The sequence below is a fragment of the Somniosus microcephalus genome, chromosome 7 (genome assembly GCF_052327205.1).
Source record: "Somniosus microcephalus isolate GS21.2 chromosome 7, FLI_Smic_1.0, whole genome shotgun sequence".
Taxonomy (NCBI): Eukaryota; Metazoa; Chordata; class Chondrichthyes; order Squaliformes; family Somniosidae; genus Somniosus; species Somniosus microcephalus.
This window is the reverse complement of record NC_140993.1, coordinates 236,735,499-236,762,053: the sequence shown is the minus strand read 5'-3', so window position 1 is coordinate 236,762,053 and position 26,555 is coordinate 236,735,499. Positions and strand designations below refer to the sequence as shown.

At 42.5% G+C, this 26,555-nt stretch overlaps 1 protein-coding gene across 1 annotated transcript; it reads left to right on the top strand.

Annotated features, from left to right (window-relative positions):
• ywhaba (tyrosine 3-monooxygenase/tryptophan 5-monooxygenase activation protein, beta polypeptide a) lies at positions 1-26,555 on the top strand. Its single transcript, XM_085993465.1, has 6 exons — positions 1-153; positions 785-1,126; positions 16,570-16,693; positions 24,360-24,523; positions 24,605-24,700; positions 25,604-26,555. Exons 2-6 carry the CDS (start codon positions 833-835, stop codon positions 25,661-25,663), a joined length of 738 nt encoding a protein of 245 aa, XP_085849591.1. The 5' UTR covers positions 1-153; positions 785-832; the 3' UTR covers positions 25,664-26,555.

Below are 26,555 nucleotides of genomic sequence, written 5' to 3'. Positions count from 1 at the left end.
AGAGCAGCTCAAGGATCAGCTGAGCGCTCGGCCGCCCCTCCCCCACCGCCAGCGAGCGTCCGTCCCAGCCAGCCAGCGAGTGAGGCGAATCGCGGCGGCTCCTCCTCACTCACTCAGCGGCAGAGTCACTGTGAAGCTCACTCGGACCAGCAGGTAAAGGCCGCAGCTTCCCCATCTTCATTCATTGAGGCGCCAGTGGCCGGGGGGGTCGGTAAATTAGAGGTGCGCTGCCTTTGTACGCCGCCGCTTTTTGGAGAGAGAGAGAGAGAGAGAGGGGCCCCGCGTGTAACTCAACTGCTCCGCCAAACCCACCACCACCACCCCCCCCCCCCCCCAAACACTCTCGCCTTGGTGTCGGCAGCCGAGTAACGAGACCCCCTCCCCTCTCCACCCACACCCCCACCCCTCCATTTTCTTTTCAGGAGCGGGTTGGATGTATTTTGGATCCTAAATAAATCGGGCTGTTTTTTTTCTCTTTCTCTCTTCCCCCCCCCCCCACCCACCCAATCATCTTGAGTGAGTCGCACTGTTTTTTAAAAAAACATTCCCAGGGGTGGGTGAGACAACTCCCAGCATCTTCTCAATAATAGGCGGCGGTGCCATCTGATGTGGTTGTTGGGGGTGGGGGGGGAAAGGGGAGCTTTGAATTTGTCCCCGCGGTAGGTAAGGAGGGAGGGAGACATTTTATTTTCCCGTCGGCTGTTGGATGAAATTTTAAATTGATCCCCCTCCATTTTCTTTTACCTTTCTCGCCCCCCATCCTCCTCCCAACACACACACACAGTGTGAGAGCGATCGACCACCACCACCAAACCCCCTCCTTTCCACCGTCATGGACAAGAGCGAGCTGGTGCAGAAGGCCAAGCTGGCCGAGCAGGCCGAGCGCTACGACGATATGGCGGCCTCGATGAAGGCGGTGACCGAGCAGGGCCTGGAGCTCTCCAACGAGGAGCGCAACCTGCTGTCGGTGGCCTACAAGAACGTGGTGGGGGCGCGGCGCTCGTCCTGGCGGGTCATCTCCAGCATCGAGCAAAAGACCGAGAGCAACGAGAAGAAGCAGCAGATGGCCCGCGAGTACCGGGAGAAGATCGAGGCCGAGCTGCGGGACATCTGCAATGATGTGCTGGTGAGGAGGAGGAGGAGGAGGGGAGAGGGCGGCGTTTGGGTGCAGAAAAGGCATTTGGGGGGGGGGGATGTTGGTCTCATTGAATGTCTCTATTTTATACTGGCCGCCTTTAATCTTTTTTAAAATAGTCATATTATTTAGCTTAATATTTTAAAGTTACCAGAGGGAAATAAGGTGGAGGGTAGGGCTAACGGGATCATTTCTCCACCCACTTACCTCATCTGTATTTTTTTTATAAACGTGTAAGAGACAGGGCAGGTCGCCATTTACAATCCAGAGACCTGCACTCCTTTACACACACTTTTTTTAAAGCCAATTTCCGGAATGTGTTTCTGCTTGTGCAACTGTTGTCTTCGGAGAGGGGAGCGGTTTCTTTATCTCAAGATTGTCGCTTGGGGGGAGGAGGAGGAGGAGGAGGAGGGCGGCAGTTTGCTTTCAATTTTACAATGGGTGTTTTTTTGTCTGGAAATAATCCAATCGGTTGTGTTTTTTAAATTGCTGATTCTCTTACTCTCCTTTTCCCCCTCACGTCTCGTTTCCCTTTCTTTCTGTAAATGGAGGAAATCTGCGGTTGTTCAGTGTGATCCTCGGCTCAGAGGGCGGGCACTGCGAGATGTTAACAATCCTTATTGCCGACTAGCCGCAGCGTTTATTTGTCTCCGCTTTGACCTTGTTCCCATAAATCTGATCATTCCAAGTTTCCCATAAGGAATCTGCCACTGGGATCAGTTGCAACCAGACCGGTTTTTTAGGGGGGCTCTCTGGGTTAGGTGAACGAAACGCAGCCAGATTTTTTTGGGCGTTGCCGGTACTTAATTTCTTTGCTGCCGGTCCAGGCCTTGCACTAAACGCCTCCGGGCCACGATTTTATGCTTTCCTTGCTAGTATTTCCTAATTCAAAAACCAGATTTTTAAAAAGCGAGTTTAAAAAAAATAAAAATCGACTACCTCTGCAGCCACACTGATGACAAAACTTTCGCTATTTAATCGGATTGGATTTCTGTACATGCAAACCTAGCTCAGTGTTTAACCCCGTATCTTGGCCGTGTTTAACTTTAATAATTTACTGTTTTATTGGCAGTATACTTGGTTTGGCTTTCCTTGGGCGTGTCTTTTGAAGGCCGCAGATAACGATTTCTTTTAGGTGACACTGCTGTATAATAGACTACTACTGCTAAAGGATTATTACAAATCAGTAGCTGGTGGATTCATCGCTGCTGGTTTGTAAACCTGGCAAAGGGCGGAGGAGGGAGAGGTGAGTTTGCAAACGCCCTTTTTTAATCTTTGGATTCAGGTGAACTTTTCCTTGTAGGGTTTTTTTGTTGCAGTGGAGGAGAGTGGAAAGGAATTCTTGCATCATGAGGTCATTTCCTGCTGCTTCCCCTGCAATACCCCTGCTTTCTATGTAAAGTGGATTGGTTAGTACTTGGTCTATTTCCAAATGGCTAACTGCAGCATTTAGAAAGTGAAATATATTTAAAGACTTAACCCAACAGGTTGCCCATCTCTTTCCTGTGTGCCACGCCACCCCCCCCCCCCTTGGAAAATACTACCTGCAACATGGAATATATACATAATTATACCAGTGCTTCCATTGCACAAATTGATTTGGCCTGTCTTTTGAGCTGTTCATGCTGGTTAATCAAACATATAATGCGAACTTTAGCTTTGCGTTCATTAAATATGCTTGAAGCTAATGCTGGATTGCCAGTACACCACTCAGTGCTAGCACTGCAGGTTTCTAGCTTTTGATTTCTCAACTTTCAATTTCAAGGAGTACTGTTATCGCTGCATCAGGCCTACCGTCTTCAACCTGAGTCAGCATGGAAAGCACCAACTGCATTTCCCATTCAGGTGTAGCTTGATTTTTTTGAGGCCTCTTGTGGCTCGTCTGTCCCTGTATAAATGTTCTGCTTAAAAAAAGGAGTTGCGTACATTTTATAATTAGCATTATTTTGTGCTTTATAAAAATGTTTTAGAACAGGAACTCATCTTGCTCATGTACCGTCTTATCCCTTTTGTCTTTCTCGCCTTTACTTGTGTTAGCTGGAATAATTTTTTTTAAAGTTAGCATGCTGTTAAGGAATATTAATTTAGGACTTGCCACTTAAGTGGGTATGGAAGGGACCTGTGAAACTTTAAATGTCACTTTAGTACAGTCGGGCTTTAATTTAGTCAGATTTCTGGTTAGCAATGTACTGGAATGATTGTAAACTGGTACAGTACCCAGGAAAGCACTCCTCGGCTCTCATTAAGCTACATCACTCCAGATAAGGTTTCACATTTGGTTGTCATAATTGTATTTATAGGAGGTTTTGTTAGCTCAAAGAAAGCAGTTGAACAAAAACAGAATAAGATGTTTGTTGTAGTAACCGAGCGGCTTCAGCTAGTGCTATTTTTGATCCCTGGCTGCAGGCTAAAAATTCAGTGTTTTGATTATATTTGTAAAGTTATAATTATAGTTGATTCTTGTATTTCTAAATTGCAGCATTTGTGTTTTCTTGTATGGTGGAATAACGTGCTGATTTAAATTCTGTATTTACTGGAATAGATTGTGTATTTTTTTGTTTTAAAGTTCCAATAGTTATTGAGCAATTTTAGTATAAATTCATTAGAGCTCCTGTTGTATCTTTCTTTTCAAAACAATTTACCATGGGATGTTTGGGAAGTGTATAGGAACAAGCGGGAAGCCATTCTGCCCCTTGACCCTGCTCCACGGTTTAGTCAAATCATGACAAATCTGTACCTCAACTCAATTTACCCACATTTGATCCATACTCCTTTTCTAACAAAAATCAATCTTGGTCTTAAAAATTTCAATTGACCCAACTTCCACAACCTTTTTGTGGTAAAATTCGAGTTTTCCATCTTGTGAAGATTTGGAATTTTTCAGTTCAAATGATTTGTTTGAATGTTCATTTAACACAATAGTAAATAGGATTATCGTCTTCTATTACAGTAACATACTTTTGTTCTATGGAGCTGCATTGCACACTACCAGTTTTTGCATGTTTTTGTTCTGATGTGCTGAATCTGTTGTCTGATAATCCATGACCCTCTTCTGATTTTGTTCTAAAAATCAGATTTTAAAAGCCTTTCTTTTGCATACTCAAGATAAGAAATGGATATGCTGAGTTCTTTGAATAGCCCTAAATTGTACATGGGTTTAAATGTAAAAATGGGAGTTCTCATTCAAACTTGGTGACTGACACTAGCCAACTCCTTATTGGAGCTACTTGGATTTTTTCCTGCTTTTTGGGGCCCTTCTTCTTTTCTCCCCTTTTGTTTTGCTTCCTCCTTTTCCCAGATGCTGAGCTAAATTATAGCACCCTAATTTCTGACAACCAACTATACAGAACCTGTGACCTTGCTGGTCTGTATGGCTCAGTATCATGTGAGGCAGTCCTTTTACTCTGAACCATCTCTTAATGTGGCTCACATCAAGGGTCCTAGTTAAATGAATAGGTTGCACAAACCAGATTCCACTTCTACAATGTACTTTAACTTTCTGAGCTTTGACTTTGGGTAAGTGCTCTGCAACTTTCACCTACTCAAATTAAGGTGCCATACTTCTCTTCCTTTCCCCTACCCCCTCTCCCCAGCCCATTTAAAACTAGGACACCACTGCTGCCAACAAACCGGAAGCGGTTTGCGCATGCCTGCTGCCAGTTCGTCGCAGGAGCGGGTTTGTTAAAACTTTTTTTTTAAAAGCCGGGAAGGGAGCGAGCTGGCGGAGAAGCCGGGAAGGGAGCGAGCTGGCGGAGAAGCCGGGAAGGGAGCGAGCTGGCGGAGAAGCCGGGAAGGGAGCGAGCTGGTTACTGTAATCGTTTATGTAAAAAAGCAGAAACCTCATGCTACCGGTTTTTGGAGTGCACAATAAGCTTCTGCGCAGCTTCTGGTCGTTGGCAGCAGTCACTCCGTTAAAATAATTCGGGTTGATTAAATGCAGCTTAGATTGTAAAACACCATTTTGGATGTTTTGGTGCATGTGGTACAGTAAATCCTGTTTTGAAACCTTCAGTTTAATTAATTTGGTAAAATGGTGGAATCAACTCACTTCTGTTTCCCTGATGTATCTGCTAGGTATATGCACCAATCTTTGTGTTCATCCACACTGTTCAAGGATGGAGCTACCCCCAACTTCACGGTACTTTTAAAACTGGCCTCTTCCGAATAACAGCTTGAATTTATATAGTGTCTTTAACATAGTAAAATGCCCCACAGCACTTCACAGGAGCATTATCAAACAAAATTCGACACCGAGCCACATGAGACATTAGGATAGGCAGAGGTAGGTTTTAAGGAGTGTCTTAAAGGAGGAGAGGGGTTTAGGGAGAGAATGCCAGAGCTTGAGGCTAGGCAGCTGAAGGCACGGCTGCCAAGAGTGGAGCGAAGAAAATCTGGGTGTTCAGAGTCCAGAATTGGAGGAGTGCTGAGATCTAGGAGGGTTGTAGGGCTGAAGGAGCTTGGCGATAAGGAAAGGAGAGGCCGTGGAGGGATTTGAAAACAAGGATGAGAATTTTAAAATCTAAGCTTGCTGGCCCAGGAGCCAATGTAGGTCAGAGGGGATGGGTGAACGGGCTTTGGTGTGAGTTAGGATACGGGCAGCAGAGTTTGGGGTGAGCTCAAGTTTACGGAGGGTGCAAGGTGGGAGGCTGACCAGGAGAGCACCGGAATAGTTGACTCTAGAGCTAACCGAGGCATGGATGGGGGTTTCAGCAGCAGATGAGCTGAGGTGGGGTGGAGATGTGCGATGTTAGAGGTGCAAGTTACTTGGTGCTGGAGAGGATATGGGGTTCTGAAGCTCGGCTCGGGGTCATGTACGACACCAAGGTTGCGAACGGTCTAGTTCAACCTGAGAGGGTTTGAGTCGGTGGCTAGGGAATAGGACTTGTGATTGAGACTAAACAATGGCTTTGGTCTTCCCAATATTTAATTAGAAGAAATTTCTGCTCTTCCATTACTCGATGTCAGACAAGAGGCAGTGTATGGGTCTAGAGGTGGTGGTGGTGCAGAGATGGGTGTTGTCACCTGATGTATTTTCGGATGATGTCTCCGAGGGGCAGCATATAGATGAGACGTAGGAGGGAGAGTGGGAAGAGAAGCCATTGCAGGTGATTCTCTGACTATGACTGGATAGATAGCAATGAAGCCAGATGAGTGCAACCCCACCCAGCTGGATAATTGAGGAGAGGTGGTGGAGGAGGATTTTATTTCAGCTACTTACATTTATATAGCACTTTTTTTAATATAAAAAGATGCCCAAGGTGCTTTACAAAGCTGTAATAGACCCTTGATTGGACCACACTTGGAGTATTGTGAACAGTTCTGGTGTCATTATAAAAAGAATATAGCGGCACTGGAGAGGTGCAAAAAATATTTGCGAGAATTATCCTAAAACTGAGGATATACTTATCAGGAAAGACTGAACAGGCTGGGTCTCTTTAGGAAAAAAGAGAAGACTGATGGGTGGCCTGATAAAGGTCTTTAAGATTATGAAAATGTTATAAAGGGTGGTCGTGGAGAAAATGTTTCCCCTTGGAGTCCAAAACTAGAGGCCATAAATATAAGATAGTCACTAATAAATCCAATAGGGAATTCAGGAGAAACTTCTTTACCCAAAGAGAGGTAAGAATGTTGAACTCATTACCACAAGGAGTAGTTGAGATGAATAGCATAGATGCATTTAAGGATAAGCTAGATAAACACGAGGAAGAATGGAATAGGTTATGTTAATAGGGTTAAATGAAGAGGGGTGGGAGGAGGCTTATGTGGAGCATAATCACCAGCACAGACCAGGTGGGCCAAATGGCCTGTTCCTGTGCTGTAGACTTGATGTAATCTCTCAAAATGGACACCGAGCCAAAGATGAAGAAATTAGATGGGTTGCCCAAAATCTTGGTCAAGAAGGTTGGTTTTAAGGAAGGTCTTGAAGGGTAAAGAGGTGTTTGGGAATGGAATTCCAGAGCTTGGGGCCTAGGTGGCTGAAGGCACCACTATCAATGATGGGGTGAAGAGGGGTGCATGATGCCAGAGTGAGAAATGCATAGTTTTTGGGGGAGGTGGTATTTAAGGATTGGAGATGGTTAGAGATTGGAAGAGTTGAGACCATGAAGGGTTTTAAACATAAGGATGTTGATTTTGAATTGGACATGTTGGAGGAACTAGTTGCAAGAACTGTAACGAGTGAGTGACATCTAGTGCGTAATAGGTGATAGCATATGGGCAGCGGGGTTTTGGATGAGCTGATGTTTATGGAGTATGAGACCTGGCAGGGGAGCATTGAAATGGAGGAGACAAAGGCATGGATAAGGCTATCGGCAGTAGATGAGCTGTGGTAGGGACAGAAGTAGGCAATGTTATGGAGGCAGTAGTAGGTGGCCTTTGATGGAGATGATGTGTTGGAAGCTCAGCTTGGTTGAATAGAGCACTGAGGTTGCAAACGGGTTGGTTCAAACTTGGAAATGGCCTGGAAAGGGAATGGAATTGGTGGCAAGTTTGTGGCAGGGCCTGAAGATGATGACTTGACTTGGGTTCTCCCAATGTTTTAATCGTGGCAGATAGTGGCTCATCTAAAACTGGATATTAGATGAGCATTCTGGCAATACAGATGCAGGAGCGTGGTGGAGAGGGTGAGCTGGGTGTTAACATACATGTGGAAGTTGATCCCATGTTTTCACATGGTGTTGCCAAGAGGCTTATAGATGAGGCCAAGGATAGATTTTTGGGGACCTCGAGTAATTGTGTGGAGGTGGGAAGAGAAGCCATTGCTGGAGGAGTTTTGGTTATGATTACATAGGTAAAAGTGAAAAGATTCAAATATGCAGTTGCGGGATAAGAGTAGCATGGATTTTAAGAACTTTGAAGGGAAAAGGTAGGTTGAAGATTGGCCATAGTTTGCAAGTGGAGGGTTAAAGGTGGCTCTTTGAGGGGGCTAATGTTGGATTGCAGTTTGGGAATGTGGTCAAGGGAACAAAGTGGGTCTCATGGGCAAGATGAGCTCAGTGTTTGAGGGGAAATAGAAAAACTAGAGAAAGATGTGGGTTCGGGGCTTCGGTGGGGTGGGGTGATTTGCCTCAGTAGACGGGGGATGGGAGGATGGAAACAGCAGTGTCAACTGAATAGGTGGTCTCGATCTTTGACAAAAAAAAGTAATGAGCTTGTGCTAGGAGGAGCAGGGGGCGAGGGCCTTCAGGAGTCGGAAGTTAATCTTGATTCTGGAATAGTGAGGTTTTTGCGGAAGCAGATCTAGTGCTGGATGGCTAAAACTTTGGTGCAGTACGAAGGGAGTGCTATACTGTTGGAGGTGTCATCTTTCGGTTGAGGCGTTAAACTGACGCCCCGTATACCATCTCTGGTGTCCTGGCCACTATTTAAACCCTCAACCATAGAAACATAGAAGATAGGAGCATGAGTAGGCCATTCGGCCCCTCGAGCCTGCTCTGCCATTCAATGCGATCATGGCTGATCATCCAAATTCAGTACCCTGTCCCTGCTTTCTCCCTGTATCCCTTGATCCCTTTAGCCTTAAGAAATATATCCAACTCCTTGAATATGTTTAATGAATTGGCCTCTACTGCCTTCTGTGGTAGAGAATTCCACAGGTTCACCACTCTCTGGGTGAAGAAATTCCTCCTCATTTCTGTCCTAAATGGCTTACCCCTTATCCTTAGACTGTGACCTCTGGTTCTGGACTCCCTGACCATCGGTAACATCCTTCCTGCATCTAGTCTGTCCAGTCCTGCCAGAATTTTATAAGTTTCAATGGGATCCCCTCTTCTAAACTCCAGCAAGTATAAGCCTAATCGACCCAATCTCTCCTCATACGTCATTCCTGCCATCCCAGGTATCAGCCTGGTGAATCTTTGCTGAACTCCCTCCATGGCAAGAACATCCTTCCTCAGATAAGGCAACCAAAACTGCACACAATACTCAAGGTGTGGTCTCACCAAGGCCCTGTACAACTGCAGCAAGACATCCTTGTTCCTGTACTCAACACTCTCGCTACGAAGGCCAACATACCATTTGCCTTCTTAACTGCCTGCTGCACCTGCATGCTTACCTTCAGCGACTGGTGCACAAGGACACCCAGGTCTCGTTGCACTTCCCCTTCTCCCAATCTATTGCTGTTCAGATAATCTGCCTTCCTGTTTTTGCCACCAAAGTGGATAACCTCGCATTTATCCACGTTATATTGCATCTGCCATGCTTCTGCACAACCTGTCCAAATCATCCTGGAGTTTCTCGGCATCCTCCTCACAGCACACACGCCCACCCAGCTTTGTGTCGTCTGCAAACTTGGAGATGTTACATCTAGTTCCCTTGTCTAGATCATTAATATATATTGTGAATAGCTGGGGTCCAAGGACCGATCCCTGCGGTACCCCACTAGTCACTGCTTGCCACTTGGAAAAAGACCCGTTTATTCCAACTCTTTGCTTTCTGTCTGCCAACCAGTTCTCTATCCAAGTAATACCTTGCCCCAATCCCATGTGCCTTAACTTTACATGCTAATCTCTTATGCGGGACCTTATTGAAGGCCTTTTGAAAGTCCAAATACACCACATCCACTGGTTCTCCCTTATCTATTTTACCAGTTACATCCTCAAAAGATTCCAGTAGATTAGTCAAGCACGATTTACCTTTTGTAAATCCATGTTGACTTTGTCCGATCCTGTCACTGTTTTCCAAGTGTTCTGCTATTACATCTTTTATAATGGACTCTAGCATCCCTAAAACAGATAATCTGCTCATTATCACATTGTTTGTGGGACTTTGCTGTATGCAAATTGGATGCCATGCCTACTACATCACAACAGTAGCTACACTTCAAAAGTACTTCATTGGCAGTAAAGCACTTTGGGACATTCAAAGACCATGAAAGGGGCTATAGAAATGCAAGTCTTTCTTAACGGTTGAACACCGCATACACTGAAATCTGCATCCCTTGGACTTGAAGGAGTGAAGATGAGGACCATGCCATGGGAAGCGCCGGAAGGGGAGTTAGTTAAGGTTTTACTGGATATCTAAAGGTTGAAGCGAGAGAGTGGTTAAGCAGATAGGCAGCTGCAGAAATATAATGGCAAATGCAGTCCTAAGGCTCAGTAGTTTGCAGCTTGGAAGTGCAGTTGTAAGTGACTAGGGTAATGGGGTTGGAAGGAGATGGGATATGTGGGTAGTGAGGATAACGGGAAGTGGTCAGGTGACCTTTTCAGGAATCGAGACCATGCAAGTAGAGGTGCCACGTGAGCTGGTAAGGTCAGATGGGTGGCTGTAAATACGTGTAGGAGAGTTTATATGGAAAGAGGAGGACGGGGTTGTGAAATTTGAGGGGGGGCAAGGTGAGTTGAGATGGAGATTGAAATTACTAGGCTGAGTATTCGCTCAGTGCAGAAGCACAGGGATGAAAGGAGGTAGGATATTTCGGTGAAATATCAGGGTGGGGCTTTAGGGGCCAGTAGTGAATGCGGATTTTATAGGAGAGGTGAGCGATCCACCGTACATCACTTTCCTTGCGCATGTCAAGTCAAGAAAGTCATGTGGTGAACTTGTATGGCTTAATAAGCTATAACCTGTTCAGGTCCTAAGAAGTACTATTGGTCAGTTTGAATCCAGTTGTAGATGTAAAGTCTGTGCTATAGCATAAACTACCCAGAATTCAGTAAACCAACTGCTTGAACATAATTTCTGATTGGCAATGCGAAATATAATTATGTAAACTTCTACAGTGTTAAAGCATATTCTAGGACAAGAGGACTCCATCTCTTGCGCTAATGCACACTATACCTGATCCTAGAATTGTTGATGCTGACACCGTTTGCAAAAAGTACTTGTACATTCTATCTATACAGTAAATCCATGTTCTAATTCAAAAACCTCATGCATAAAGACTGTCTGTATTTGAACAATTTCTGATGCTGCTGGGCCATCTGGTTGTGCCTATATGTTAGAACGTATAAAGTTCAACAAAATGGGCAGGTGGGTGACAGTGTAATTTAATATGGGCAAATGTAATATACATTTTTGGAGGAAACACAAGGAGTGGATGTACATACTCAATGGGAGGTTGCTGCCGGGTATTTATGAACAGAGGCTGTATAGGGGAAGACCATTTCATCTGGCTGGGAGTCACTGGAGAGGGTTCAGCAGAAATCTCTAGTATTATTGATGAGTGGCTGTAAATTTCTGTGGGTATGTAATATACCCTTTTTAATAATTTCATAGTCTTCCCTTCCAATTTCTCCTGTTTTTTCCATTTCGATGCACTGAGTCATCCTGGGGTTTCCTAGCTAACCATCCAACATCTCTCCAAGTGGCCATTTTTCATATGAGCCCACAGTTGTGCATGAATGAATCATGGCTGAATCTGATCATATACTTGCACATCTAAGTTCAATTGGTGCAGCTTGCGATCATAGACCCTACTTATTCCTAACTAGTGCGTCAATATGCTTGGTGCTGATGGATTAAGTACAATTTCAAGTTGAGAAAAGTGTACATCTACGTTCCAACAGGGACAGTAAGGTGGCAATCAGAGCAAAATTCTTGGATCTCTTTATTTCCCACCCTGTGTTTATTGCATTTCACAGTAAATATCTAAACTATTAATTATGAGAATCAGTGCAAATGTGGAACTGTAGATTGGTGTACTAACTGTCTATGGTCAGTAGGATTTACTTTTTTTCTGACTTTCTACTATGTCTTCTGTGTGAGATGGTACCCTAGTCCTTGGACTCTGTTTGTTCCTTGAACAAAGTCCAAACAAAAATGTTCCTGGTTTTATTGCTCTGTTTAGAGCAGTACAATAAAATTGTGATCCTTTTATCTTTGTGGAAAATCAAGGAGAAATGTTGAGGTGAAAAGAACCATCAAGTAATATATGGCAGGATATCTAATCTTAAGTTGGAGGCAGTTATTGAAATCACATGTCAAATGCCTTTTGCAGGGCATTCTAGTGCTCCAGTGAAAAGTGCCACTGAATAGTAAATTTGAGCTCGCACACCACACATTGCTGATGCCTTTTATCAGTGTGGTAGTTGCCTGCACAAGTATCTTCTTTTCTCTTGGCACCACTGAAAGGTATAGTGTAGTGATTGCCTTCTGGGCCAATCCATTTTATCTTTCCCAATTTTGCACATTTCTGATCTCTTATTTAAACAAATTTTGCCAGCTAATGTATCCCATTTATTCCAACCCTTTTTAACCCCATAACAAATCTGCTTGTTCTTGCTCCTAACAAATTCGACTGTGGGTGTGAGTAAAATGCCAATGTAGCACCACTTTCAAGCTAACATGATCTGTACTGGCATTGGCATGATTGTGAACTCTAACCAGCTGATTTTAGACCATTTTATGATTATTCTGTTACTTAAAAGTAGACTTGAGATTGGAGCTGCATTCTAGCTAACGGAGTGAGATACACGAGATTCTACTGCAGAAAAAAATTGAGGGATCTTGCAGAACTCTTTCCTGTAGGTTTAGCTGCTCCAGATTAAAATTCCAGTGAATATATTAGTGTTTCATCAATTAAGTGCAGCAAGTATGCTAACTGAGTTTCATATTTTTTGTATGAGATCTTTGTGCAATTAAATATTTAAATCTAAAACAATATGCTCCAGATATGGGATAGATTTTATTGTTGGGACTATTTATGGAAAGTCCTTTTGAGTTTAACATAACTAATATGCTTGATCTCCTAGTGTAACTATTTTGACTTTGGTAATAGTCATGATTACTAGTCTGTCCCTGTGTTGTACCTAAGTTGGCATTTAGCAAAAATCCCTGTACAGGAAACTTTCTGATAGCCGGCACTGACGGGACTGAGCTGGTGCCGTACCATCAAAAGTGCCAGACATACCAGCGTTATACGGAACTGAAAAGCTCTGTGAATCAACAAACCCTACAGCTTCAAAACAGTCGGCTGCAGCTGCAAGCGTCTCTAGCTAAAGCTGTTGCTATAGCTACGGACCTTGCAGTGCCTGACTGGGAGGGGGGAAAAAAGCAACGAGAACTAAAAACTTATAGAAAATGGCTCCTGATTTTTGCCATTAGATCGAGTATTCCGGACATATAACCTCCGGATAAACCAAAGTTTCCTGTATTGCTTTTCAAAGCTTTAACCTAAATCTAATTGGGGATTTTTTTCAATAGAATATTGGCAACTACTGTACTGTTAATGGATCACTGAGATAACTTGAAGGTTGCTTTCAAGCCACTTCAAACTGGAGTTTTTTTCCCCCAGTGGCTTTTAATCTGTTTGGGTGTAATAGTAAAAGTTGTAATACTCTAATTATGGACAAAGTTGAACTCTGCCTTTGCTTGAAGAAGCAAAAAAGGCTTCCGGAATCACTAGCGACCTTTTGTGCTGAAGAATGTGATGGTTTGTTATGGATCTCCTATTCTGAATAAATAAAGCCTGGGAATGTTCGAATTGATCTGTGGGATCTAGAAGTACTATAGTGTTGATCAAGGAATTAAGATTTCTTGTTTTGACCAGTTTAAGATGCATTTCAAAGGTGGTTTTAATTGTACAGTAATGTTTTTTTTAAAAATTCAAGTGGGGTGAGAAGGGAGACTCGACATGGGCTTTGGTCACTGCCTACCAAATAGCATTGGTGAAAATCAGTGCATGTCAATTTCTATGACTCGGATGATTTTGCAATGCCCCTTTAAGATTCAACAAAAAAGTCAAATCTAGTAGTGTTAAAAGTATAAAACTACTGTGTATTGCCACTCGCCTTACTGCTGCATATGGGACAAAAAAAGTTAAGCACGCAATGCAATCTGTCAATTAAAATCCAAATTAGTACAAGTTTTTTTTAAAGAGCTAAAATTCTGATGCTATGTTCATTCCATTTACTTGTCAGTAGTTTTGTCATCGCACTTCCTACTCCAAAATTTAGGGCGCCTGTGTTGCCTTGACCCATTTTTCCTGGTATACTGGTAGATGAGTTGTATTCCTGTGCTTGATGATCTGTTCCGAGGGGTGTTTCAAAAATAAATTTTGCATGTCTCAACTAGAGGTCCGGTTTTTCAGTGACTGAAATTCAGGATCACTGTGAAATGAGCACGCTGGCCCCCATCAGATTCTCCATTCTGCACTGCTTTGTGACTTTTTATGTAGTATATGTCTCAATGCTTCAGAGATGAAACTGACACCAAGCAATAATAGAAATTGAGATGAAAGATAGCATGCCTGAAGTGGTTTTGAGGAGGCTTTTCAGCCAGAAGAAAGGTTGCAGAAGAGTTTTGGGGAGGAGTTCGAGAGTAGGGCCAAGGACAGCTCAAGACGGTAATAAAATGAATGATCACCACAGAGTTAACTACACCTTAATTTTTGTTTTGCAAAAGCTATTTTGCCTTCAGTTCTGAAAGTAGTCTGGTAAATCTTGAGCCTTTTGGGGCATCCTCACTGAAGTCCTAGATAGTCAATACAGTGCTGGAGTGCTTTCGGGCCATGCAGCTCGAATGTTTTCCCAACCTAATGGTATTGCAGCACTGCTTGCAGGTTTGATGGCAGTTTTATTGGTGCTGGATGTAATTTGCAACTAAACCATGCATGTTTGCTACTGGTGATGACATAACTGCTCAATACCTTGTAGGGAGCAGAATGTTAGTGGGCACCCTCCAGAATGATGAAGTCCGACCATGTAAATCTTTCACATGAAGGCTCAGATCTTTGTGCAACATTATCCAAACATCTCATGCCATTGTTCCCGAAGGTCAGTAGAACAGTGGCAATGAGATGGGTTAATCTGCACTGGGTAATGCTACATCATCCAGTTCTTGCCAATGAATAAGCATCCTGTAACTTGCTAACCAGGAAAATGTAGCCTTGAGACATTTGTGCATTTGATGGGATCTGCTTTAGAAAGGAGGAAGTCCTCAATGTCTCTATTTTAGCTCCTAAGTTTCCTCCTTTTTTATAATGGCTTAAAACTTAACTTTTCAACTATTGTAGAAGTTCTTCAGATGATCAGTATTGCACTTCGTTTCTAACTGTCTGATTTTGGCTAACACGACCTGTTCCAGTGGCAACTATTGCTCACCTTTCGGAGGAAAGCTTGGTGAGCACTCTGTATGCAGCTACATCAAAGGCATGTGGCAAATCGAACCTTTCATGTGGCAATTCATACCTACCTGAGGTTTGACTCACTTAAGACTATTTCTTTTCTAGACTCTTTCCCTGTGCGCTCTTGTTTCGGCCAACGGAGCTGATTAACTTCTCCACCCCTTCTCCCTTCATTTTTCAGTAACTACCCAGGGAAAGTTAGGACACATTCCACTTGTGCTGGCCATCTTTTTGGCCAGGATATATAGCCTCATAATTCTATCTGCAAAGCAATTGCATATAATCAGAAATTTCAGAGGTGGGGGGGGGGGAGGGGAGGGGAGGAGGAGGGAAGAGGGGAAGAGACACATTTGGCCCATTCCACCGGTCAGAAAATTATAATTTTCCTGTTGGGAACTGAACCTCGGCCGTCTTTGCATCAGGTGGCGATACTGTAAACCTGTTTTCTAAATACAATGGGCTAACAGTAATTTGTGTGCTTTTATCCAACGTTACTATCTTTGTACAAATGGTCAGTATGTTGAGTGCTGCTATCTTATCTCCTGACCTTATTTAGGTTATATAGTAATTGCCCACCTCCAATATTTAATAAAATTTTACATTGGTTTAATTTAAATTTTAAATTAGAATGAATTTAGTAGCTGGTGTAGATAAGATCTTTCATTGTTTAGTTCTTTCTTACCCAATTTAGATTCCCAGCTGCTGCTGAATTAAGTTATGTCAGGTGAGGTGACAGTTTGACTCCACTGGGAGGGAGAGGAGGATAATACAATCAGCCAGTGTTTCTGTTCCTGACTAGCCAGTGAGCTGCTACAGTGTGTATATGCAGATTTCTGGTAAGGATGGAGTCAGCTTAGCTGTAACATCCCAATTTTCTTCCCTCCCCCAACCCTGGCAGAAAACGTAAATAACTTGTTGATAATTACAATCCAAGCCTACATGTGAAGAGCTGAGATCCTGGAGATCTACTGCAACCCATGCGATTGTACTTGAGTTTGTTTTTGATGATAGAGTTGGAGTGGTAAAGGAGAATAAGATGTTGAGGTGGGCAATACTTCATGGCCAACATAGTACTAACTCTAAAGGAATAGTGTCCTTAATGTTTCCCTTGGTTTGGCAGACTACCACAGTGGTTTGTCTGCACTATAATCCAATATTAGATGTTACCGGATTGTGAGCAAAATGTTTTAATGGAAAATCTTACAATTTCTAATTTCTTGACATTTGAATCATTGTAATGTGGAAACTTGTGTAAAACATTGCGATGCATTAAAGATTTGATCTGAGTCGATTATCATTATTTACAGACATCTAAACCAATGCCCTTTGGGTGCTACATTTTTAATCTGTGTCCTTTCCTTCAAATTAACAGGGTCTTCTTGATAAATACTTGATTGCCAATGCTTCTGCACCAGAGAGCAAAGTTTTCTACTTGAAAATGAAGGGAGATTACTATCGTTACTTAGCTGAAGTGGCTGCTGGGGATGACAAGAAAGGTATGTTGAAACATGAAATGCTTAGTTGGGGTATAGATCTCGTCATACTTGTGAAACCAACTACTGAAACATGCTCTAAGATTTTGCATGGAGAAGATAATTGCAACTTCACAATTTAAAAAAGAAAAAAACTAGTTTGAGCAGTTTTAGTTTGCTGACACAATGTTCCATGTATTTAGTTTGTCTAAATTGTCAACTTGAAAGATCAGTATGGTGTTGCAGTGAATGTAATATGTTAAACTAGAAATGAATTGTGTAATTTTCAGTCTAAGGAGTTTGGTGTTCTATTTCTGAAATGAAGTGAAGTATGTTGCACTTATCTGTGGATCCATGGCTTTTTCCTGGGACCTGACATTTTGTGATCTACTATTGATGGGAATAGGTCTTTATCTGCTGGTTTGCCTCCAAATGTGACTGTTCTAAATGGGTATACTGGAAAATGGTGCCTTCCTCTTTCTTCCCCCCCCCCCCCCCAAAATGGAAGGTGCTGACTTGCTGAACAATAGTTCTGTAGTACATCTTCCTGGTGGCTATTCTCCATGTGTCAGCCTAGATGGTAAGTTTTGGGAAGCTCCTTCATTGTGGATGAACCACAACTGAACTTGTACTTGCTTGACATCTACAAATGCTTATTTTTCAGCTGGGATCACTGCATAGTAATCAGTAGCAACCTTTTTTCTTTTTCCCCCGCCTCCCCAAACCCAGGCTACAAAATCCAACTGTAGCTGTCAAACTACTACTCTGGCTAAGAGCAGCAAACTCGGATGGAAATTCAAAATTTATACAGATCACTGGAAAAAGTGGGTGAACCTGGTTAGAAAGGATGGGTGGCACTATGCCAGGGCCCATTTTCATTGGCGAGAACGAGCCATTTACCTTTTCACTGGGGGCAGGTGTTGTGGCAGAGGCCTGTGCTTGTGGTGGGCAGAGACTTGAATGGCTTCTTTGTTTGGGGATGGGGGGGATGATTGCAGTGGGTAGGGAGTAGTGTTGGGAGGTATTAGATGACTTTAGGAAGGACACGCAGGAATTTTTAACTTGACGCTTCAAGATTGTGATGGTCCATTTACAGTTCTGTGCAGTTATGTCAAGGTGATTTCAATGCGGATCTACTGCTGAAGGCTCATGTCATTTGCTGCTTCAGCCAAAAAAATTGCCTTTTGGCGATACTGAGTTTCAATGTTTTGGCAGTTAGATAAAGTTTAAGTGAAGGAGAGCGTTTGAACTAATTTGGATAACTTATTGAAAATAATGAAGATAAACACTAAATATTTGGAGGGGTGGGGGAGATCAGGATCCTGTCATGTAACTTTGAAAATAGCACTTTGCCACATGATCCTCCCAGCTCCATCTGCAGGTGCATTTGCATTATAACGTTAAGGCCACTGTTTTTAATATTTTTATGGATTATTTGTTTAAAAGGGTGATTCTAGCAAGGCTGCATTTATTGCCTGCCCCAATTCTCCTGAGAAGGTGGTGGGCCTTCTCCTTGGCAATGGGAATGTTGGCATAGCGGTTGTTACTAGGCTAGCAATCCAGAGGCCTGGAGACATGAGTTCAAATCCCCACACCGCTGTGGAATTTAAATTCAGTTAATTTAAACAAATCTGTAATAAAAAGCTAATGTCAGTAATGGTGACCATGAAACTACTGCATTGTCATATTAAACCCATCTGGTTCACTAATGTCCTTTAGGGAAGGAAATTTGCTGTCCTTACCTGGTCTGGCCTATATGTGATTCCAGACCCACATCAATGTGGTTGACTCTTAACTGCCCTCTGAAATGGCCGAGCAAGCCACTCGGTTATAACAAACCGCTACAAAGAAGTATCACCACACAGACTGCAGTGGTTCAGGTGGCTCGCCACTACCTTATCTAGGGCAATTGGGGATGGGAAATAAATGATGGCCTTGCCAGCGACATCCACATCCCATGAACACAAAATCTAAGAGTTACAGGATTTTGATCCAGAGATGACGAAGGATCGATGGTATATGCCTACGTCAAGATGGTGTATGACTTAGAGGGGAAGTACCAAAACATACTTGCAAAATGTATGATCTGAAGCATCATTAAGAAGGTGTACCTTGTCTTCAATACTAATTTAGGTTTCTCTCTTGATGTCGGAATAGTTACTTGGCAAAATCCTGGGAGACATTATTATACTTTATCTATCTTTTAGGCTACTTCGAGGTATTCTCAGAATTTGGCTCTTTTCTAGGTAATCTGCCATTATCGTGTGGGGAGCATCGGGAGATAGTTTGGTTTATTTCCTTAGTTGGTAACAGGCTTGCCACTGGTCTTTCATGAACAGACTAAATATAGGAAATTGGTCATTATCCATGAAAAAGTGCCAAAAAGGCTGCATAACTGGGACCAAAGACTTCTCAAGGTACCTGATGAGTGGCTTCCTATTAGGCCTTGGTAACCAGAGATACATGCAGCTACAACCCAGACTATTGCAGATAACATTACGCAAGTGTCTAATATTACAGCACTTCACTTGTGAATGCCCTTGGCGCAAGAGTCAAGTCAGCATTCAAAAGCAATCTGAGTAGATGCACATAGATTAGAATTTCAGGGTCCCTTGGGCTTCGAAGCTGGATTTTTTGAACTACTGTTCCTGAGGAAATCAGTAACCCCTATTATTTGTATTTATTTAGCATCTTCAACATAGAAAAATATCCCACGGCACTTCACAGGTGCAAGTTTTAAAAAGACACCAAACCAAAGAAAACAGCCATTCGGAATGGCCACCAAATGCTTGATCAGAGGTGGGTTTTAAGAAGGATCTTAGAGGAGGGAGGTGGAAGGGTTTAGGAAGTGTGGCCTAGGCAGCTAAAAGCATAGCAATCAGTGGTGTGGTGAAGGGAGGGGGTGGGGGTATGTAGAAGAGGCCTGAACTAGAGGTTGGGGCTAGGGCTGGAGGAAGCTACTGGTAGTGAAGGGTAAGATCATGGATGGACTTAAACACAATGATGCGATTTATATTTTTTTAATTTGAGGCTTTGGGAGAACCTGGAGCCAGTGCAGCTCAGCAAGAACGGGTGTGATGGGTAAATGGGACATGGTGCAGGATAGGAACGTGGGCAGCAGAGTTTTAATTGTACTGAAGGTTATGGCGTGTAGGAGGCTAGCCAGGAGAACATTGGAATAATCCAGTCTGGGATTGATGAAGAGGGTTTCAACAGTAGATGGGCTGAGGTGGAATGTGGTGTTCTTTATGATGGACGTGCTGTGGGATTGGAAACTCTACTCAATTCAGGATGTCACGATGAGTAAATCATACATCAAAAGCAGCTATAGCCATTGCAGGGTTTGTTCTCTGGGGGTCCTGTGCTTGACATACTAGGCCTGGGTTTAAGTCTTAAGTGCAGGGTCCTTTAACTTTAATCTGTCACCCTTTGAGAAAAAGGCATTTGAATCCCAGAGACTAGACTGGAGTACTTCACCTTTATGGTCACTGAGCATTCAATTAACCCATTAAGTAGGCTGCTCCTTAAGATGGTGTATTGTTATGGCTGCAGTATGTTGCCAACTCCTGCACTGGGCTGGTGACTGCTTATACAGGGTTGGCACCCCACAAAGTCTTAAACCTATCCATAAAGTCCTTCATAGAAATCATAGAAATATACAGCACAGAAGGGGACCATTTAGTCCATGTCTCTGCCAGCCAAAAGAGCTATCCAGCCTAATCCCACTTTCCAGCTCCTGGTCCATAGCCTTGTAGGTTATGGCATTTCAAGTGCATATCAAAATACTTTTTAAATGTGGTGAGGGTTTCTGCCCCTACCACCCTTTTTCAGGCAGTGTTCCAGACCCCCACCTCCTAGGTGAAGAAAAATTCTCCAACTCCCCTCTAATTCTTCTACCAGTTACTTCAAATCTATGCCCCCTGGTTATTGACCCCTCTGCAAAGGGAAATAGGTCCTTCCTATCCACTCCATCTAGGCCCCTCATAATTTTATACACCTCAATCAAGTCTCCCCTCAGCCTCCTGTTCCAAAGAAAACAACCCCAGCCTGTGCAATCTTTCCTCATAGCTAAAATTCTCCAGTCCTGGCAACATCCTCGCAAATCTCCTCTGTACCCTCTCTAGTGCAATCACACCTTTCCTGTAATGTGGTGACCAGAACTGTACGCGGTATTCCAGCTGAGGCCTAATTATTATTTTGTACAGTTCTAGCATAACCTCTCTGCTCTTGTATTCTGCGCCTTGGCTAATAAAGGAAAGTATCCCGTATGCTGCCTTAACCACCTTATCTACCTGCCTTGCTACCTTCAGGGCTCTGTGGACATGTACTCCAAGGTCCTTCTGTTCCTCTACACTTAGTATCCTACCATTTATTGTGTATTCCCTTTCCTTGTTAACCCTCCCCCAATGCATTTCCTCACACTTCTCCAGATTGAATTCCATTTGTCACTTTTCTGTCCACCTGATCAGCCCATCGATGTCCTCCTGCAGTCTACAGCTTTCTTCCTCACTATCAACCACATGGCCAATTTTTGTATCATCTGCAAACTTCTTAATCACACCCCCTACATTGAAGTCTAAATCATTGATATATACCACAAAAAGCAAGGGACCTAGTGTACTGAGCCCTGCAGAACCCCACTGGAAACAGCTTTCCAGTCACACAAACACCCCTCGACCATTACCCTTTGCTTCCTGCCACTGAGCCAATTTTGGATCCATCTTTTCCTTGGATCCCATGCAGACTTGTGCTTGAAGCATTCTGACTGGGCCTACTAATCAAAAGTCTTAAGATGAGTCTAGGCAGATGACTGGTTGTGAGGTATGTAACGTGGGTACTTGGCCTCACTTTGATGGCTTGTTATTCCCTGGATCAAAATGCTATATTCATGGCTTCTCCCTTCCTTGCAATCAAAGGCAGAGGAAACTGGTAACCCCCTTTGGCTGAAGATAAACTTGGTCCTGAGCATTGATTGTCAGATTTTGTTGCGTGGAAAATGTTAATTGCTTGGATGTCAATCATGACATAATAACTTGGCCTCCCATTTAACCAAGTGAAGCCTTTTGTCTTTAGTAGCTAAAACCCTTTTTCTAGGATGCAGGTTTTCAACTGGAGTAAATCCCAAGGAGTCTGCAAGATTTTTCCCCCTGTATGTGACTTACCAGGTAGTGGTATTTGTACCCCCACCAATGTTCCTTCTAAACTGTGCCTTGCGTGGCCATATACTAATCTGCAAGGTACCGCACAGGCTGCTCAAGCTTTTCCATTTGAAATACCACAGAAATTTAAAGGGACTGCACATTGGAAATAAACAGGCCAGACACAATAAAGACAATATAAAGGGAGCATTGCCTTTCTTCTCTCTTTCCCCCCCCCCCCCCCCCCCCCCCACATATAAAATTTGAAAATCTATTGTATAAAGTGTTAACTTTGAAGGTTTTATGGTTTTTATTCATTCTTGAGAAGTAGGCATTGCTGGCAAGGCTGGTATGTTTTTCCATGTCTCAGTTGTCTGAGGTGGTGGTTGTGGGCCATCTTGAACTGCTGCCGTATTTGTCGCAGTTTTGATGCATGTGAATGGCTTGCTAAGCACTTCAGAGGGCAGTTAAGAGTTAACCATGTTGGTGTGGCACTGGAGTCTCATGCAGGTCAGACTGGGCAAGGACTGCAAGTTTCCTATCCTAAAGGACATTTAGTGAACCAGTTGGGTTTTTACAACAATCTGACAGCTTTGTGGTTACTATAACTGATGCCAGCTTTTTTATTTCCAGAATTCAAATTCTCAGTCTGCCATGCCAGGATTTGAATTTGCATTCTCTGGATTACTAGTCCTGTAATTTACCACTATACTGTCGTACCAAATGGAAGGAATTTGCCCACTGGCCGTTACTATACCAACTGAAATAATACAGCTGAAATTTTCCCGTCGGGGACTTCTACTTAGTTTGTAAGTCTATATAGCAGCTACATTGGCCTCACTTGGTTAAATCCAACATTAACCAATTAGCAAGTTGGGTAGAAAAATGTCTTCCATGTTGGGAAAATTGGTACTACTCAAGGTTACTAACATGACAATGGACCAAGCTGGCCTGGACATGGTCATTGGCCATTTTCTGCATTGGTATACTGTAGGGAAAGACTATGCTTAAAGCCAATGTTTTCTAATTTTTACTACAGTTCTACAGGCATCTGCGGGTACTTCATGCAAGTGGCCCTTTTGTCACTCGTCAGCTTTACAGTTAGTGTTGACAAACCATTGGAACATAGGGGATCTCAAAACCAAGCCTCATCCTGTCCTGAAGTCCACATATCAGTTTGGGGTTGCTGGACAGTGATCAGGAGGAACCTCCCTGGCCTTTGCTCTCGCTTCAAAACCAGTGATGCTGCAGTAAGTTGTATGTGCTATTACTGCTACCATGGTTGTAATTGACTGATGCAGCACAGATGGGGAATTAGTTCTAGAACCTTTTGTGGTTTATATAATTCAGTTCCCATTAGAAAGATGCATGGTTGAACAATACCCATCAATACAGTTAAGAGTTTTGGCCTTTCACAGTTCATGATCCTGGTATTAAAGTTTTTATGTGCCAACATTCACTTTATTGAAATAGTGACAACATTGCTCAACATTTGGATCTTGAATCCAATGAATGGTTCTGGTGTGGTCTTTGAAAGACTTGAAACATCTAAATATGAAGGTGCCCATCCTATTTAGTTCTCCCTCTAGTATTGGGAGTGATTGAGATTTTTTTTTATATATACATAGCTTGCATTTTTAATAGTGTCTAGGTTCTTGTCTCCAGTCAAAGAACTAAGCACAGTTCAGGAAAGAAGCTAGTGTCTTTTTAATCCTGTGCACAATAATGAATTCATTGTATATGGAGGTTTAATTTAATTCAAAGAATGAGGAGGTGAATGGTTGTGGGTTTTGCTGACCTTTCACCCAAGTTCAAACCCAGCCCAGTTTAATTGGATGAAATTCTCCTGATGGCTTTAAGTGCTCTGAACGGAATTTGAACTGTCTTAATCCAGCTTCTAGTGGGCATGGGTTTACAGCATTTAATTGTCCTAATTTGGGAATAATTGGCAATTTCAATTAAGCCATAGGATGGCTGGTGTGGGAAATGGAATCACTGGTGCAATAATGGAGTGTATGTGAAGTTGTGGCAGAGTTAACTGTATCTGACCTGGGAGTGTTTGCAGCAATGTTACCTGAAATGGGAAGAGTTCCATTTCCCAGGATCAACATCCCTCTTGAGAACAATAAATACGTAGCTCCAGTACAAATTATATATAATGCTTTTATTTGACTAAGACTTTGCAGCTTCTGTAATAGTGCTCGGTGGAGTGTTTTTAAAAAAAATAAATAAAAATAAATTAAAAAATGAATGGGGAGCAGAGAAACCATTACTGCTAGTAATTTGCTGTTTGAATTGTCGTACCAGGCATTTTGGCTTGTAATATCTATTTCGTTAAGCATTCATTGGGGCAGAAATCTGTATCTTGCTAGATATTATGATTCAAATGGTGTATTAGTGTAAATTGGCATTGCATAAAACAGGCAGTGTTAAGTTGGTCTATTGTGTATATATCTGCATGCTTTTTAAAAAAAAAAAAAAAAAAAAAAAAAAAAATTTAATGCATGCCTTCAATTGTGAGCTCCAGTTGTCAATTTTTTTGTTGTTGTTAGCCACAGTGGACCATTCGCAACAGGCCTACCAAGAAGCATTTGAGATCAGTAAAAAAGAGATGCAACCGACACACCCTATCCGTCTGGGACTGGCCCTTAACTTCTCAGTGTTTTATTATGAAATTCTTAACTCTCCAGAGCAAGCTTGCACTCTTGCAAAGACTGTAAGTACAAACAAAATTCATTTGGGCAAAAAGTTTGTTACCAGGATATTTGCATCTAACTCCATTTTCTCATTCTAAAAGGCATTTGATGAAGCAATTGCAGAGCTTGATACACTGAATGAAGATTCCTACAAAGACAGCACATTAATAATGCAGTTATTGCGAGATAACTTGACAGTAAGTACTTATCCTAGGGAAAACTTATTTTTGTAGGTTGAAAGTTGATGTCAGAACTAGAAGTTTCATGACAACCCAGCACTGAATTCATCATGGCATGGACCAGATGCAGTGCTCAGCTCTTCTGTGAATACTTCAATAGGAATTGATGCTAACCCACACTGCATCATGGCTTGACTATACATATAAGGATTTATTGTGCGTTAATGATCCAAGACACATTGGACTGGTAGAACACTGGTTTGAGCTCTACAGGGAGAGTCCTTGATCTCAGTCATAGGCTGAGCAGTTAATATCCAGCTGAAAAATAGGATTTGGGTCAGCTGCCTGCCCACCCTGTTGCCAAAGGAGTAGTTTGATGCACAGGCTAAGGTGATCAGTTATAACTAGCTTGCTTTTCTTCTGTTGCTGTTTCTTCCCCATCTGTCCTCCTTGAGGTATATTGCCTCAAGGCAGATGTAGTTGGCTGTCTCCATGCTTCTGCAAGATAGCCTGACTTCTGAGTACACTACGGGCGGAATTTGATAGGTTTGCTGCAACGTGGGCACATAATCAGACAAATCTAGACATCTGAGGCTGAGCTGTCTTTTTTTCGCCCTCAAACTTGCTATCTATGTACGTAAGCAATGGGAGTGAAGCACCCTTTTTTTACCCTATTGATTTGTAATGTTAACTATTTTATAGCTGAAGAAAATTTTGCAATCTGTACTCTGAGCACTTTGGAATAAATCTGGTTTCCAAATTACATTATGGAGGACCTGTAACCCAGAAGAAAAATAACCAAAGGATTGTGATTATACTCCAACTTGTTTTTTTGCTATATCACAGAATAGCCATGTTCTTGGGAATGCTTTTGTTGGCTTAAGATACCACAGTAGTAATTGGAATTTTATCTACTTCCAGTTGTGGACTTCAGACAACCAGGGGGAAGAAGCTGATGCTGGCGAGGGAGGAGAGAACTAAACTTCCGCCTTCTAGTTCTGTCTGCCTCATTCCTGAATCTTCACCATCAAGACTATTTGTAATCTCTGCTGTCCCACTAGTTTCTATTTTAGGTCTTTGGAGAGCTTCTGTCACTTCTGTTGGGTCTCTGTGTTTCCCATGTGGTTTGTGTTTGATAGGGGAGAAGAGTCAATTCATATTGGGAACTCTTGTTTGTACTGTATGTTCCAGGTGGCCAATGTAAATTCAGGGTGTGGAATTTTTATACAAGTTTTAAATGTTTGGTTAGTACTCTTTGTAGCTGTGGTTTACCACAAAGCTAATGTCAAATGTTTCCTGTACTAGCAAAGAAGGATGCCCATAATTTAGTGTATGTAATGGGAAATGGCATAGGTTCAATGCGAATCGTGCAATTTCTAGAGAGCTACTAATCTGTAGATCAAACCTGCACCATCTATTACATGTCTCAGGATTTTTGGGATAGGGCAGAGGAGGATTAACATTCCATGAGTTGCAAGATTCACCATTGCTCATGTCTTCATTTTGCTACACAAATGACATCTGAACATTTTATTTGTATTTAAAAGAAATTATTGTCAACGTAAGAACAAATGTACAAGCAAACATGCAGTAAAATTAAACGCTTAACTTTGATAATGTATGTTTAAGAGGTAAAGACCTTCCCATGTGTTTATCTGGTAACTACCTTTTTGTTTTTTAGTTTTTGCTTTGTGGTCTTGATTGCCTAACACGCATGTGGCTGTGAAATAGTTAACAGGGAAGTAATGAGATATATTGCTGTATGGCTAGCTGCATTCATGTCTTCTGGACTTTTCATAAGAACACAAGCATAATTGTTATCAAGAAAATGTGTAAAGTTGATGTAAGTGGAATAAAATGTTTTATGAATGGA